This window comes from Candoia aspera, chromosome 6, assembly GCF_035149785.1.
Source record: "Candoia aspera isolate rCanAsp1 chromosome 6, rCanAsp1.hap2, whole genome shotgun sequence".
Classification (NCBI taxonomy): domain Eukaryota; kingdom Metazoa; phylum Chordata; class Lepidosauria; order Squamata; family Boidae; genus Candoia; species Candoia aspera.
Genome location: NC_086158.1, coordinates 5,470,118 through 5,486,696, shown reverse-complemented (window position 1 = coordinate 5,486,696; position 16,579 = coordinate 5,470,118). Strand labels below are relative to the sequence as shown.

The 16,579-nt window shown below is 39.3% G+C and overlaps 2 protein-coding genes across 2 annotated transcripts in view; one reads left to right on the top strand and one right to left on the bottom strand.

Moving 5' to 3' along the window:
- Positions 1-2,475, bottom strand: part of LOC134499608 (cytochrome P450 2J2-like) — a 163,213-nt gene extending 160,738 nt beyond the window's left edge. Inside the window, exon 1 of the mRNA XM_063306333.1 lies at positions 2,302-2,475. Within this exon, the coding sequence (XP_063162403.1) occupies positions 2,302-2,475 (174 nt within the window). The remainder of the gene's footprint in view (positions 1-2,301) is intronic.
- Positions 1-16,579, top strand: part of ABCC5 (ATP binding cassette subfamily C member 5) — a 528,771-nt gene that overhangs the window by 142,073 nt on the left and 370,119 nt on the right. The window lies entirely within an intron of this gene.

Sequence of the window (16,579 nt, the reverse complement as noted above, 5' to 3'; positions counted from 1 at the left end):
GTGGCAATGCACAAAATGTAATGAGCTGATTAATATAAGTAGGTAATCTCTGTTGTTGTTATTGCGGTTGAAGACACAGGAGACAGAACCTCATGATCAATTATTTTTAAACCTCTGCAATTATGTACGTGAAGCTATTTTATTTTCTCTTACTGCCAAGTAAACATTTCATTTTTTTATCTCTTGCAAAAAAAAAAAGCTTAAATTCACAAAAGCCAAATCATCATCATCATCGTCTAAAAATAAATAAACAAACAAACAAACAAACAAACTATGTTTCAAATTCTACTTTAATCAAATCATACAAGTTTAAATGAATAGGATACCTACTTTAGACACTATGGCTGGGTTTACGTAATCTTTTAGACCAGAGTTTCTCAACCAGGGTTCTGTGGCACCCTCAGGTTCCATGAGAGGTCACTAGAGGTTCCCTGGGAGATCACAATTTATTTAAAAAATGCTTTCAGTTTGGGCAACTTCACATTAAAGAGGCAAGTTTCATTCTTTATGTTTAGTTTAAGAATACTGTTAAGGCATATATATAGGCCTGCCCATGAAACGAATATAATAATTTGGTAACTTCTGGCCTACATTTGAGCCTGAGTGTGCAGGGGGTCCCTGAGACCTGAAAAATATTTCAAGGGTTCCTCCAGGGTCAAAAGGTTGAAAAAGGCTGTTTTAGACTAAGATAAAATGAGGATGGTAGCTTATGACTGAACATGCTGCCATTACTGGAATGGCAGCTGCACCCAGAACAAAATTATGTTCAGACATGTGTATTCCTACATGATAGATGATTCTCACAAAGAACTCTACAATCTAGCTCCACCAGGGTTATAAATTAAATTAATATAAATTAAAATAATCTTCATCTATGTAACCTACTTAATGATGTTGAACCAGATGAAGGTATTTTCCCTTTAAATCTGAATTGTCTCTGAATGAAGTAAGACCTCAGTGAGAAGCAACCTGCACTAGACACCATCTAATTCCAACAATCAGAGAATAGCCATTTTCCACAGTTCTTTCCACTGTTGTACTGTATCTGTTTCTTTAAAGTTTTGCATCCATTTTGCATCCAGTTTTTTGTTTGTTCTATCTCTGCATTATATCCAAGTAAGAGTTTCTATATGCAGTCTAACAGATGGTGCTGGTTTTGTACGAGCATTTCAGATTCTGCTTTTCTTTTTCTTAATGTAGTAGTAGTACCAGAGAGGTTTTAATATTAAGTAATTAGTTTAAGATTGAAACTATTATCATAAAATCAACACTCTGATGTGAGGTGCAGCAGTTGTCTTTTGAATTTTATATTTTTTCAGATGAAAAAGGCAAATAATTTTTATGTTTGTACTAGTGACATCCTAAATTGTAATTAATATTGATAGAATTTTTTCCTTTGTTTTCTCTATTTTCAATACTTTAAGCAATCTAAATTATTTTATGTATTTATTACTATCAAATTTATATAGCTGCCCATCTCACACAATAGAATGTTAATAATCATATCATATAAACATCACTGTATTGAAACAATACAATGCATACAATATAATAAAAAGGGGGGAAAACAGCCATTTTCATGGGAAGTCCGCCCACTCTATCACTTATTTGAGGGAGGGATAACATAGCACATTATGCACACTCAGCCACATGAAGTTGGAAAGTGGCACTGAGGGCATCAAGTCTCATCTCCTGCTCAGTTCAAGAAGAAAAAATTAAGTATCCCTGGTGGCTGTCCACCAGCTGCTTGAAGAACATCCACTAGAAAGGTCACCATCTCCCTTGGTAAGTGGTTCCACAACTCTTATTGCTAGGAATATGTCTGCTTTTCTGGATATTGTTATTTTTTCAGATATACATGGAAAGCCCAGCCTATGTAATCCACTCTTTCAGAAACTGTTGTCAGACTGGCCACTGAATCTAATCCTCTGCTCAGTGCAGAATCCAGATTAAGGCATCCCAGACAGATGGCTCTCTAATTTTCCTAGAACACACTCAGTGAAGACCAGCCCATCTTTTCTCTAGTTAGGCAATCTTAAGGTCAAACTGCTCTTGCTGTTAGGAAGCCTTTTCTAACATTCAACCTTTTCTCTTCAGACAGCCTTTTTGAAAAGAATTAATAAGTATTGAACTGATTGGCTTTGATTCTTTCTCACACGGTTTTCCTTGTGACTCTTAGGTGCCTTTAGCGCTTTATCATAGAAAGGTGGCATCTACATGGAATCAATGAAAAGAATAAACAAAGTTTTGCACCTCCTCCTCCTCTGGTTCTTGATGTAGCAAGTATTTAGAAAGACGTACCTTAGTGAAAGTCTTCTCCGATAGGCTAATCCCAAGCCGCCACACGCTTCCTATTAAAGGAAGCCGAAAAGGTCCTGGTGGATAGCGTTTGTGTTTGCGTGAGCAAAATTTTTTCAGAAAGCAAAGAATCATGCATAGAATCGTAGTGATAAAAAATAATAGATGCTTCAACATTATTCTGCCTTCTCACCCTCTAACTTTGAATGCCTGCTATATAACGTTTGGGAAGGAAGTTCTTCTCTATCAGTTATTTGCTTTCTTCTGAGATATTGTATCTTCTTTCTCTTGGGTTTTCTGCTACTATCAGCTCTTATATTCTCTACTAATTAAGACACCTTCTGACTCCTCAATCAAGAAGCCCAGGAATGTGATTCTCTACGGATGTATGAGACAAATTTAATTGTCACTGTCATGTTACTCCTGAAACATTTGATGAGGTGCTCAATACCAAAGGTCACTATAATCCAATCCTGGCCTTGCAGATGACCAATTATAGATCATATTGTTCATGTACAACTATGTCTTTATGAAAATGATATGGCAAATTCTTTTATTTCCAGTGTGTTCTACTGTTCCTCACCACACTCTCAAATATCTATAAAAAAAAAATTATATCTCAAGTTTTCAGATATCTGTGGTTGTTTATTATACTGCCCCTCACCATCCCTTAATCAATCTGTCTTTATATTTATGTAATTGACATGATTGTCAGCCTTATGTGAGGTCACTCCAGCAAACAAATTAACTTCTAAAACAGTTCCAGGATGTAACTTCAATCCATAGCTTTGAGCCTACCTTGGTTCTGGAATGTAATAGGTGTTAATCTGGCATGGCAAATACATCCTGATTATGACTTGGCCCAAGGAGTACAACCACATATAGCTTTGGTTTTGTCTCAGAGTCAGCTGTCCTCTTAATCCATAGGTACGCCATCCTGCTAGGGTTATATCTTATCCTGTTTCTCACCACCCAGAATCTTACAGCCTCTAGACTTTGACACAAGACTTCCAGTGCTTCTCCAAGATGGCCTGTAGTAGAGATGAATAAGTGGACATAATTAGCATATTGATGAGATCAAATTCCAAACTGTCAGATGGCTTCCCCTATTGATGTCACATTAAATGAAGATGGGGAAGATTGATACACAACAATACTTAAAATATATTTTAAATGATTATGTGCTATCAAGTTAATTCTTAGCAACAACATAGATAGACCTCTTCCAGGATTATCTGTCCCCAACCTGTTCCTTTAGATCTTCTTAAAATATATATCTGACAATTTATCAGCCTGACAAGTAGTATCTGACTGCCCTCTCTCGGTGCCTGGGGGCTGTAGGGGTCTGGATGGGGAAAACCAGGCTTCAGCTGAACCTGGTAAGACAGAGTGGCTGCGGGTTAATGGCTGTTCCATAACCGGGACTTTATCATCTTTGGTTCTGGATGGGGTTGCACTGCCCCAGACAGACCTGGTGCATAATCTGGGGGTCCTCCTGGACTCACAACTCCTGCTCAAAGAGCAGGTGGCAGTCGTGGCCATGAAGGCCTTTGCGCAACTCCATGTTGTGCTCCAGTCACACCATTTCCTGGATCAGGAGGCCCTTCAAACAGTCACTCATGCCCTGGTTATCTCCCACATAGACTATTGCAATGCGCTCTACATGGGGCTACCCTTGAAGAGTATCCAGAAACTACAGCTGGTCCAAAATGCAGCCATGCGGGTTATCTTTGGCACCCCTAGAAGGGCGCACATAACACCTCTACTACACGAGCTGCACTGGATACCAGTCTGCTTCCAGGTCCAATTCAAGGTGTTGGTTATCACCTATAAAGCCCTACATGGCATGGGGCCAGGCTACCTGAGGGACCGCCTTTTCTCTGTTACATCAACCCGTCCCACCCGATCATGAAGAGGGGGCATGCTGCAGACCCTGTCAACAAGAGAATTCCATTTGGTGGGATCCAGGAGGCAGGCCTTCTCTGCAGTAGCCCCTGCCCTGTGGAACACACTGCCCCTGGAGGTGAGGTTGGCCGCATCGCTCCTGGCCTTCCGGAGGAACCTGAAGACTTTGTTCTGCCATCTCATTGCCATCAATCACTGTGTGATTGATACACAACAATACTTAAAAGATATTTTAAATGATTGTCATGAGTACTGATGGTGAGCAGGAGGGGGCCCCTATCCAGGGGGGAAAACGCATGCATAGTACTGAGGAGTTAAGCAGCCGTTCAAAGAGACACAGATCAGACCCGCCTTGACTTTTCGGGTTTATCTGTCTGGGTTTTTCCCATGCTTCTTCAGTTTGTTAGGATTTTCTGTCTAACGTAGCAGTAATAAAACACAAGACACCTATTCCTTGTCTCAGCGTGGTTCCTGACTGTTAGAACAATGATTATGTGCTATCAAGTTAATTCTTGGCAACAACACAGTGGCCAACAGATTGGAAGAGGCCATTCCAGTACCAAAAAGATGGAGACTTAACAGAGAGTGCAAATTGTGGTACCATATCCTTAATTTCACATGCTAACAAAATAATGCTTAGGATCATTCAACACAAATTACAGCCCTACATGGAATAAGAGATTCCAGATGTTCAAGCTGGCTCCAGAAAAGGCCAAGGAGGACCAGACATTGTTGCTGGTGCACTCCAGATAATTAAGAAAGCCAAAGAAATCCCCACAAGAAATTATTGTGTGCTTCATTGATTACAGAAAGGCCTTCAATTGTGTTGATCGTTTCAAGCTGTGGAAAGTGCTTAGAAAAATGGGTAACCTGGAACATCTCATTGTCCTCATGAGAAACTTACAGTATATCAGGTCAGGGAACCACAATACAGACAGAATGTGGTGGATCTGGCGCTAGGTTGGCAAAGGAGTGAGACAAGGCTGTATACTCCTCCTTTATTTATTCAACCTATATGCTGAATATATTAAGGAAAGCTTTATTGGAAGATGAGCATGGTTTTAAAATCGGAGGAAGAAACATCAATAACCTGCGCCGTGCTGATGACACAAAAACACAAAGGATTTGCAAGCTCTAGTAGTAAATCACTACACTCTGCTAAGAAGGATTTCATCGTGGAGATACCTTGTGCCCAAGTGGAGGCAAGATTATTTAAATCCTATTGTTGTTTGCTAAATATATCTGTTAATATTAGCAAACCTAATCCTGATGATTCATTAGAATGTTAAGCATAAAATTGGAGGATCATTTATATTCTCACATCTCCACACCTCTCAGAGTAGTCTGGTTCCCCTCTGTGAGACGATTATTCATGGTCAGTACGTAAGATGTTGATTCATGAAGGCAAGTTCCTTGGCTAGATTTACTCCTGTTTTTACTGGCTCTGTTGTAATGGGGCCTTAATGATCAGTCATGGAAAGACAGAACTGTAGGGTCTTCAACTGAGACAATGGCTAAAGGAGAGTAGGATGAGGGTCTGGTTGGAGGAAAAAAAATCTGTAATCTTGGCTTGGCTTCCTCCCTCTTTATATTTCTCTGCTATTCCAGAGTCTGGCTCTAATCCTAGTCAATGATAACCACTTCGTTAAGTATTTAAATAACTGCCTTCCTTCTCATTACTGTATTATCAATCATTCTTCCATCTTCCTGCAGTACATATTTTCAGCTTTATTAACTGGCTGCCTGTATTATTGTTAGGAGAGCTAAAATAATTTTTTTGTGACTTAAGATCCTGGGAGCTCCACATTTAGTTTACATACTTTGCTATCAGCCCACCATACTTCTGCAATAACTTAGCTTATCACAGACAAACCAAAACTAAGGCTAATGCTGAATGCTGAATGTTTCAGTTAAAAACTCCAACCCCAACATTTATGGTATAAAATTTAAAATTATCATATGGTGCTTACAAATATGCAGCCTCATGCATTGCCATCTCAATGGAAGTCAACTGCAGCTTAGGATGTCACATTGCAAGCTCTACTAATAAAAGTCAAGAAGTTCAGTGAAAAAAATGAGATTAAAATTAAATATAAAGAAGACCAAACTAATGATAACAGGTAGAACAACCAGACTTAGAATTGACAATGAAGATACTGAAGTGACACATAGCTTCTGCCTTTTAAGATCAACCATCAACAGTAAAGGAACAAGTCAAGAAATATGCTGCAGATGAGCACTTGGCACAGCAGCCATGAAGGCCGTGATGTTTCTATATCTGCAAAGATCAGAATACTGCAAGCCATGGTATTCCCTGTGACACTCTATGGAAGTGAAAGCTGGACTTTGAAGAAGCAGGATAAGAAGAGTATTCATGCTTTTGGAGAAGATTCCTGAGAATACCATGGACAGTCAAGAAAACAAACAAAAAGATCATTGAACAAATCAACCCAGAGTTCTCACTTGAGGCAGAAATGACCAGGCTCAAATTATCCTACTTCAGACACATTATGTGAAGACCCAGCTCTCTGGAAAAGGCTCTAATGCTGGGAAAGGTATAAGGAAAGAGAAGGACAACCAGCAGCAAGGTGGATGGATTCAGTTACACTGGCAATAGATGAGCCATTGGAAAACCTAAAGGACCTCCATCCGTCATGGAGAAAATCTATCCATATAAGAGTGACAATGACTTGATGGCACATAATCTATCTATCTATCAATCAATACAATAAAATACAATAGCCTATTCACTGCACTTATTTATTTCTATGCTCTTGTAGCACCCAGGGCAAACTTTAGTTAGAAGTGAACAGATTCTTCCTATTATTTGTGGTCATTAGAAAAATTAATACTGTACATCTGCTCAATATTCTTCCTCTCCAATATAAGAAATAGAAATTGTGTATGGACTGAGTTTGAAACAGGAAAGTAAATATCTATCTATCTATCTATAGAGAGAAGTTCTCTTCCTCCCCGCTATGCTGTCTTTCTCAAACACTGTTTCCTGTCACATTGCTTCTCCTACTTGAGCAAGGTAAAAGATTAAAAGTTACAAAATATAATGCGTTCAATACAGAGAGGATGCAAGAGATTAAAATGTGACAGGAAGCCCCAACTGTTTAGACAAAAGATTCCCTTCAGACTTAATCAGAGGCCTTGTAAGACAAAAGGTTGCTCCTTCCAGAACTTAGCAGAGCCCATCCAGGTAGACATTCTTCCCCAGCCAAACAGATCTCCATAACTGAGTAACAAAAGGTCCCTTCCAAGGTGAACAGCCCAGGCTAGTAGACAAAGCCACAGCCCAGCAGGGAACCTGGACTATCAGAACAGGAAACACAAACAGCAGGGCGCCTGACCACAGAGCGCCTCCTCTCGGAACCCCAGTAAACTGCACTTTCCTAGAATTCCTACCAATAAACCAGCTAAGTGTGCCTAAGCGCCCCCTGCCAATAAACCAGCTAAGTGTACCTTCTCAGAAGTTCCTAGAGAGTGGGAACACTTGCATAACAATATGTCAGGCTCAGCCCAAGAACAACGAAGAGTCAGTCCATCCAAACTCCAGTTCTTTATTTGCTCACACCATATAGACAGAATCTTGCCAGACTAAAGCTACTCTACCTAACAGAAGGGGAAATAACCTGGGAGACTCTAGGGCGGGGCTATCCTGAACCTCTTTGTTTTCCCACCATTGCCTCCTGGACTGTGCTTCCTCTTATCTCTTCCACCTCCTTGGAATGTGCTCCCTCCTTCCTGAGAACCAGCACCACCACCAAAATTCACCATATCACCCCCTCCTTCAGAGACACATTCCATAACACAATAGCCAAGCTTGTGGGGAAAATACAAGCATGGCCACCTCCAACAGCTGATTGCTCTGTAGTTCATGATATCAGACAATAAATTTTATCTCTGTTCATTCCCAGCTCAGAACGGACCTGGTAAGATTTTCTTCCAACAGTATGTATGTACTGTATGTATGTATGTATACACTGTGTGTGTGCATTATCTATCTCATGGCTAATACCTAACTGTGGTTTCAATCTTGGTTTCATTAAAGATCTTCTAAGAAGAAATATGAAATGAGCTTGAGATAGACTTTTTATTCATGAATGCTGCCCAGAGTTGCAGTTCCATGAGTTAGGCAGCTACATAAAGCTATTGCCATGGCCTCAGAGCCAGGCTCCAAGATGCGGGCAGATCAGGCCCCACTGAGCCTACTGATTCAACAGCCACTGAATCCAACACAGATACCCTCCCAGGCCTCTCCTCAGCCAGCACTGATCCTTCTTTAGCCAACACAGATGCCGAGAAGCAGGGAAAATCCTGGCCTGAAAATCCTGCATATCAAAGTAAACATCTCGCAAGCAAATGGCAAGAGGTTGATTCTGCAAGCAAGGTGATGCCTCATTATTGGCAACTGCTGAGCAGAGAGAGGATTTAAACTGCGCGGGGACTGCCTTCCATTGCTGGATGCAACTTTGGCATCTGGTTTTGTGCTCCATGAAATCCTGCTGTTGACTCCTGGTTCATTTGGACCTTATTCTGGATCTTCCCTCGGTACTTTCAAGCTATTGTGTGGTATTTGATTACAGACTGTCTGACTCGGATTACGTCTTCTACTCAGCCTCTAGTAAGCTGTCCTACACATACTCTCTCTCTCTCCTGCTTCCCCAACTCTTCTTCTGTTGCCTCCCCCTGCCATCTCTCCAGAGAAGGCTTCCTAATGTTTTTCAAGCCTCACTGCAAACATATTGCTCCTAAATGCTCCACTCCTTCCACAGTGTGTATATTCCCTCCCAGCACCTCTGCAAGCCTTGCCCCCAAATGCCTGCATTACGCCCACACTTTGCCTGCCAATTGCATGGGCGTTTTCTCCCTTTGCTGAAGCCAGGACACAAGAGCTATCTTCTGGATGGAGGGAAGGAAGGAAGGAAGGAAGGAAGGAAGGAAGGAAGGAAGGAAGGAAGGACATTCAGTTTTATTTTATACTTCATCCATGAATACTAGGTGTAGGTTTATCACTTGCAATTGTCTTCCAGTCCAGTTTGGTACCTGTACTAAGAACTCTGAAATTCTAGTTACAGTAGGTGAGTGGGTGAATCAGATTCATCATGACCCTGGCGATCAGATTGGCCTGACCCCACTGGTCTCCCATAAGGCCTTAAAGACCTGGTTCTGTCCTCCATCTCCAGAGGCCTGGGGGCCAGGAGGTAGGGTTGAGCCATGCATTGGTTATATTGTTATTATCTGTTTTACCCTGGCTGCTCTTTGGTGCTTTCTGTGTGCTGTTGTTTGTTTTCTTCTGTCTTTCTGTTTTTTATATTTTTTAACATTATAAGCCACCCAGATGGGTAATTTGAGATGGGTAGCCATATAAATTGAATAAATAAAAAAGCTTCTGCTTTTAAGAAGGGAGAATGAGCCTCTAGAGCAGCCTTTCTCAACCTCTTGAACCTGGAGGAACCCTTGAAATACAGTGTTTTTCAGGCCTTGGGGAACCCCTGCCCATTCAGGCTCAAAAACAGGCCAGAAGTTAAAAAATTATGATATTCATTTCATGGCTAGGCCTGTATATATGCATTAATAGTGTTCTTAAACTAAAAATAAACAACGAAACTTTCCTCTTTAATGTGAAGTTGCCCAAATTTGAAATATTTTTTTAAATAAATCATGATCTCCCAGGGAACGCCTAGTGACCTCTCATGGAACCCTCAGTTTCCACAGAACCGTGGTTGAGAAACCCTGCTTTAACCTGTTCATCCTCTGTTTTGAATCTCAACAGACTTTTATTCATTTTAGCAATAAAATGTCCATCAAGAGTACATAACTGTCCCACACAAAAGGAGAAGAAAGGAAGGTTAAGGTAAACCTTTATTGTGGTCTTTGACCATACACATGTAGACTGACATGTCTGTGTGTGTGTGTGTCTGTGTGTGTGTGTGTGTGTGTGTACACACACACGTAATATATATACATTTTTAAAAGGCAATTAAAAGAAGTTAAATGAGTTAGAGAGGAAGAAAGGAAGGGAGGGAGAATATTTTAAAGGTATCAAAGAAATGCAGTTTTATTGGACAATATTTGTTGCCCACCCTTGTAGCAGTGAGGCAAAATTTGGCTATGTTATGGGTGGTACAGGTTTTACAGTCTGCTAAAAGATAGGAGATGTACCATTGGTCGTCTCTCCCTGGAAATGCCTTTATGAGAGGCTGAATCAATACCTCATGCAGGTTCAGATAGAAATTACAGTGCAAGAGGACCTGCTGAATATCGTCTATGGTGTGGGATTCACTGGGCCAAAGTCATTGTTGGAAGGCAATTTTTTGGTATTTACCAGGAATAACTGGGTGATCCTGGAGTTTTGGAGTATAACTCTTTTTAAAAAGCTGCCAATTCTCCTATAACAATATGTATCCTTTCTTTATCACTGATACTGTTTGTGTTTCTTTCTTTTTTCTAAGTTGGTAAGCTAATAGTTTCTGTGGTTTCATAGCATCATAAGGTTGGAAGGGCCCTTGGGGTCTTCTAGTCCAACCCCTGCCCAAGGAAGGAATCCTCATCCCATCTTGGACAAATGGTTGTCCAATCTTTTCTTGAAAACCTCTAGCAATGGAGTACCCACAACTCCAGGAGGCAAGCTGTTCCACTGCTTAATAGTTCTTACTGTCAGAAAATTCCTCCTTGTTTCCAGGTTGGATCTCCCTCTGATGAGCTTCCACCCACAGCTTCTTGTCCTACCCTCAGGTGCCATGGGGAATAAGTCGATGCCTTCTTCCCTGTGGCAGCCCTTCAAGTATTGGAAGACTGCCATCATGTCTCCCCTCGGTCTTCTCTTCATTAAGTTAAACATACCTACTGTAGTTCCTTTAGCCCTTCATCATAGGGTTTAGCCTCCAGACCCCTTATCATCTTTGCTGCTCTTCTCTGCACTCTTTCAAGGGCCTCAGCATCTTTTTTGTATTGTGGTAACCAGAACTGGACACTGTATTCCAATTGTGGCCTCACCAGTACAGCGCAGTGGTACTATCACTTCCTGTGACCTTGATACTACCCCTCTGTTGACTCAGCCCAGGACTGTTTTGGCTTTTTTGGCAGCTGCAGCACACTGCTGTCTCATCCCTAAATGGTGGCCCACCAGGACACTCAGATCCCTCTCGTAGGCACTACTGCTGATCCAGGTACTGCCTATCTTGTACTTGGGCATCTGGTTTTTCCTGCCTAAGTGCAGGACCTTACATTTCTCACCATTGAACTTCACCTTGTTGGATAGGGCCCAACGCTCAAGTCTGTCAAGGTCCTTCTGAATCCTGAGTCTATCTTCTGAAGTGCTAGCAATTCTCTCCAGCTTTGTATCATCTGCAAATTTGATGAGTGTCCCTTCAAGCCCCTCATTTAGGTCATTTATGAAGATGTTGAAGAGCACTGAACCCAAGACAGAACCTTGAGGTACCCTACTGCATACTTCCCTCCACATAGATGCAGTTCCTATTAAGGAGCACATTCTGAATGTAGTTGCAAATACATCTGGTAGTCATACTGTCTATCCCACATTGTTCTATCTCAACAAGAAGTACACTGTGATCTGCTTTATAAAATGCCTTTCTGAAATCTAAGTATACTATATCCCACTTCTCTGTTGCTCATGGTGAGTTCCTCTTCACTCTCCCAGAATCCTCCAGCGGTGTGCAAACGCTCCCAGTGAGGCTTGTTTGCATATTAGAAATTTCCCAGTGAGGCTTTGTTTACATATTCAATTTTTTCGGTTTGGAAAATTTTATTTTCTTCTGTCATTCTTCTTTTTCTAATAGATTTAGTTGCAGTTTAGTTTCTTGTAATTTTTTCACCAATTGTTTGGGTTGGTTTTCTGTTTTTGTTCCAATTCTTTTATTTTAGCATCCAATTGTTCTTTTTGTTTATTGTATTGTCTTTTTTGTTTGCAGCTAATTTAATTAAAAGCTCTGTCATATATGCTTTACTTCTTTCCCAAATAATATTATCAGAGATTCTTGGTATGCTATTTGTGTTGAAGAAAAATTTCAATTCTTCTTTGCATTTTTGTAAAACTGTGTCATTAAGTAATATCCTGTCATTCATTTTCCATCTGAAGGGTAACTTTTCGCCAGAGCTCCACATTATTAAAATTGAATTGTGATCTGCATAAGTCACTGGGGGAATTTGTACTTCTTTGAAGGATGGTGTCAGAGTCTTAGAAGCCCAAATGTCTTGCCAAAAAAAAAGGTGTAATCTCTTTTTGTTGGATACTGTAATCTCCAAACATGTGTTACTGCCAATTCCCCCATGTACTGAAATATTTTTGTGGAAATTTTCCAACTTTTTTGTATGTATCAACTTGTCTAGATGCAAATCCGTGACTCCATTCATAACTCTCAAAACAAGTATTTCCCCTTCTTCAAATTGTATTAATTTTCAAAATATTCTGTTATAAAATTGTTTTTTATATTTATTTGGGGCATTTATAGACACCAAGGTGATTATTTTATCTTCTCATATTTTCAAAATTAATATCCTCCTTGTTTTATCTTTAAATTGATCCAGAACCTCCCAGACTGATGATTTAATATAGTTTACTATTCCATTTTTTTTCTGTCCAAAGTATATATTCTTGCCCCAATTTCCATTGCTTTAGCAAATGAGAGTGTCCTGTTTTTATAAGTGTTTTTTGTAGACAAACAATATCCGCATCTTCTTTTTTCGATTTATGAAAGATTTTGTTACATTTCTGTGGTGAATGTAATCCATTAATATTAAGTGAAATTAACTTTGTTTCTGTTTTGAAATCAATTTAAAACTGCCACTATACTAAGTTTCCCTTTTTCTTTATCAGCTGTATCTACTTCCATAGTCATACATGTCTGGTCTGAACCATCTTGAGCTATTAATTCTCTTTCCAATTAAAGGGCTTGTGAGGACGTTTTAATTATAAGCATCCAAAAAGACTTCTAGGATGAATGGAATCTTTCATCTGTATCTGAGTTGTTTTGTCCTTAACACAAATGTCAAAGATATAAATTTCTTTTCCTTAACATTCTTGGGGAGATATCTTGAAATATTTGAATTTGCTTCCCTTGTATAGTCAATAAAGTTTCTATTTGCTGTTTCAGTATGACATTTCTTGGTTTTTTATGTTCAAATCTTACTAATATACTTTGTGGTAATTGTCTTCTTTGTGCATATTCTATGAGCATTATCGATATTTGGGAAATTCCCTTGAATTTTTAGAAATTTTTGCAGTTGATCTCTAATTTTGGCTTCTATATCTTCTTTACTGGAATCTTCCAGGTGCCTCTAAGTTTAGTTGTCTTTGCTGAGAGTCCAGAATTTCCAAAGTATGCTCTATCTTGTGATTTTTAAGTTGTTGAGCTTCCTGGTCTTTCTTCAGACTTTCATATTTTTATTTCAGTTTTGATATCTTACACATTTTTAGTCTTCTTATTTCATCTTTCAGCTGTGCATTTGATTTCTCCAATTTGTAAAATACTTTATCTTGTACTTGCTGAAATTAATTGCTCTTTGAATAGATGTTTCAAACATCTGACTGATTCTGTCAAATTCTGATTCTTTAGATCCTTTTGAGTCCCCATCTCTCTTCCTACATTCACAAGACATTCTTTTTTCTATATTTAAAGGATGAGAAAATGCTCTCCATGCAAGTTATATTCTACTGCTTATATATTTACTGAGGAATCACAGGGTTCCTATATAAAAAAACAAAACAAAAACCATTTTGCAAAATTGCCAGTCTGGTAAATATAGTATTATCTTTTGCTCCCTCCTGTGGTTTCTGAAACTCCTGTATCAGTTGTACAATGTTCTTGTATATTTAGAAAATAAGTGATAAGGTCCTTCATTCAAGGAATGTCAAGGTCAATATCTAGCTCAAACTCAGAAAAAATCATTGCTTAAAGATATTACAACATGTTACTGCCCCTTCACATTCAACTCCTGTTTCTGGTTATTTTAATTCTGCACAAGCTACATTGCAATCCATGCTGAATTCCAGTTATAATTGTTATTGTTATTTATCCCCTATAAAAGATATATATTATAAACAAGTTAATAATATTTTGAAAGCTTATGAAGTTCCTTTCTTTTTTTCCCCTCTTTTGCTGTTTTCCCAGTCTCCCTGATGGTGGTAAATCCAGTTAGAGAAGTGCAATTTTCTCTTTAAGATTCAGCATCTGTGTCTTACCCAAACAGAGTTTTTAAAATGCACCCAACTCTCGTAGTCATTGCAAGAAGATATTGCTAACCCTTCATAAACCTCAATATTATCAGTGCCTGTCCCTTTAACTAAAGTTGACTTTACAAAATGCCTTACAATCCATACTTAAATTCTGGTTCCAATTGTAATTCTTGTTGTTATTTAGCCCCTGTAAAGGATGTACGTTATGAAAAAATTAAAATTAAATCCCAGGAAAGAAAAGTTTACTTATCACCACAATTTTCTCTGAAAGATGTTTATAAAGACTTCGGAGTCCCTTTTTGTTTGTTTAATCTCCCTGACGATTCTAAATCCAATTTAGATGGTTTGTTCATAATCTGGCAAACAGAAAGCAAAAATGATCTGTGGAGCCCTTGGTGCTCTCCGAGCTTGATTGTTTGCTTGCAGACATTTCATTTCCTGACTAGGACTCCACAGTTCAACCCTGAGCTACAGATATTCTCTTCTATTTGCAAAAATGATTGTAAAATCAGCTGGTTGTAAATCCTATAAAATAAATGATCTCCAAATCTCCACATGGAAAGAGCTGGCTTATGGAATCGCCAAGGGTCGGATATGACTGAATGGTTAATTCGATTCAATTCAATTCAGAATCTTCACAGCAATTAGCTTCCCAACCATTGCTAGCATAGAAAGACAAAGAAGTCAGTCCTTAGCTTAAAAGAAAAGAAAAAGGAAGGGGGGAAGAAAAATTCAGTGTCAGTTATGGGCTGGTTGGCTTTACAATTCTGCTCGCACAGGTTGTTGATGTTAAATTGAAATTGGCAGCCTGGGGGGATTTCTGCCCCTTACAGCTACACTTTCTAAGCAGAACCTCCAATATAAAACCTGGAGTTTAAAAAAGAAAAAGAAAGAAATGCAAGACACAGAACAGGACAAGAAAGTTCCTGTCTACAGCCACCATTAACGCTCCTCCCATTTGCATTTAATTTGGAAGACACTAGCAGATTTAACAAATTTTGAAATTAACAAATGGATTGTGAGTTCAGACTTTTAACCCCTATTTAGCAGACTCATCCATAAATCCGAATTTAGTATAGAGAAGTAATATAATTTACATTGTTATGTAATTATACAAAAGACATAAATTTGGATTTATCTTCCTGTAAGGAAAAAATAAACTGACTCAGACATCTAGACAAGCATGGTTCTTGTTTCTGGTTACTCCATTTCTGCTTCTTTATAAGTACATTTTTAAAAACTACATGAACTTAATTGGGAATGTATTTTAGCATTATTGCTTCCTTTCTCTTTCCTTTTAACATGTATCTAAATAATAATAATAATAAATTAAGCCTGTGTGCCACCCAACTCTTGATGACTCTGGGAGCCTCACAACAATCAAAGAAATTACAATATACTCAATTAAGCATATAACAAATAATGATAAAATATGGCAAGCGTGATGAAGCAGGGAGTCTCATTCTCCCTTACCAAAGGCCTTCACGGCTCTTCTAAACAGCAGGGTGTGCCATCCAGACCTCAGGGGAACAAGAATTTTTGCTTTAGTTAATTCAGTTTATATTGTACCATCTTTGCCATTCAATGCTCCTTCTCCCAGCTAGAGGAGAATCTTTGGAGCTGTCCATTAAGGTCTACCAGATACAGAAATATTCTGTTTTTTTCATCAGGGATTCCCATGGCATTCTCATTCTACCATCTGCAATCTGGCAACAGTAACTCTGGAAGTGGCAATAATTTGGCTACCTAGCAAAGGTTGGAATGAGTCTCCTTCCTATGCTATGAATCTGCGTCAGGAGCTGACATTGCGTGGCTTCCTCCTCCTGTTTTTCTATTGGAGAGGCTGACTCCTCACAGGCCCTCTGACTCCCAGCCCTTCTCTTTTATATGGAAGAAGCTGAGAGAGATGGGGATGGTCAGCAGGCCAGGTTGCCCTCTTTCTGAAATTCCTTGGGCCACCAATAAATTTTCTCCAGGTACTCTGGAGAAGAGAGCCATTTTGGTATAGCAGTTAAGGCACCAGGCTAGAAACTGGGAGACAGTGGACATTGTTTCTTTCAGCTGGAGACAAAGTATGCAAAGCATAGACCAGGCTTTCTCAACCTTTTGACCCAGGAGGAACCCCTGAAATATTTTTCAGGCCTTGGGGAATCCCTGCACATTCAGGCTCAA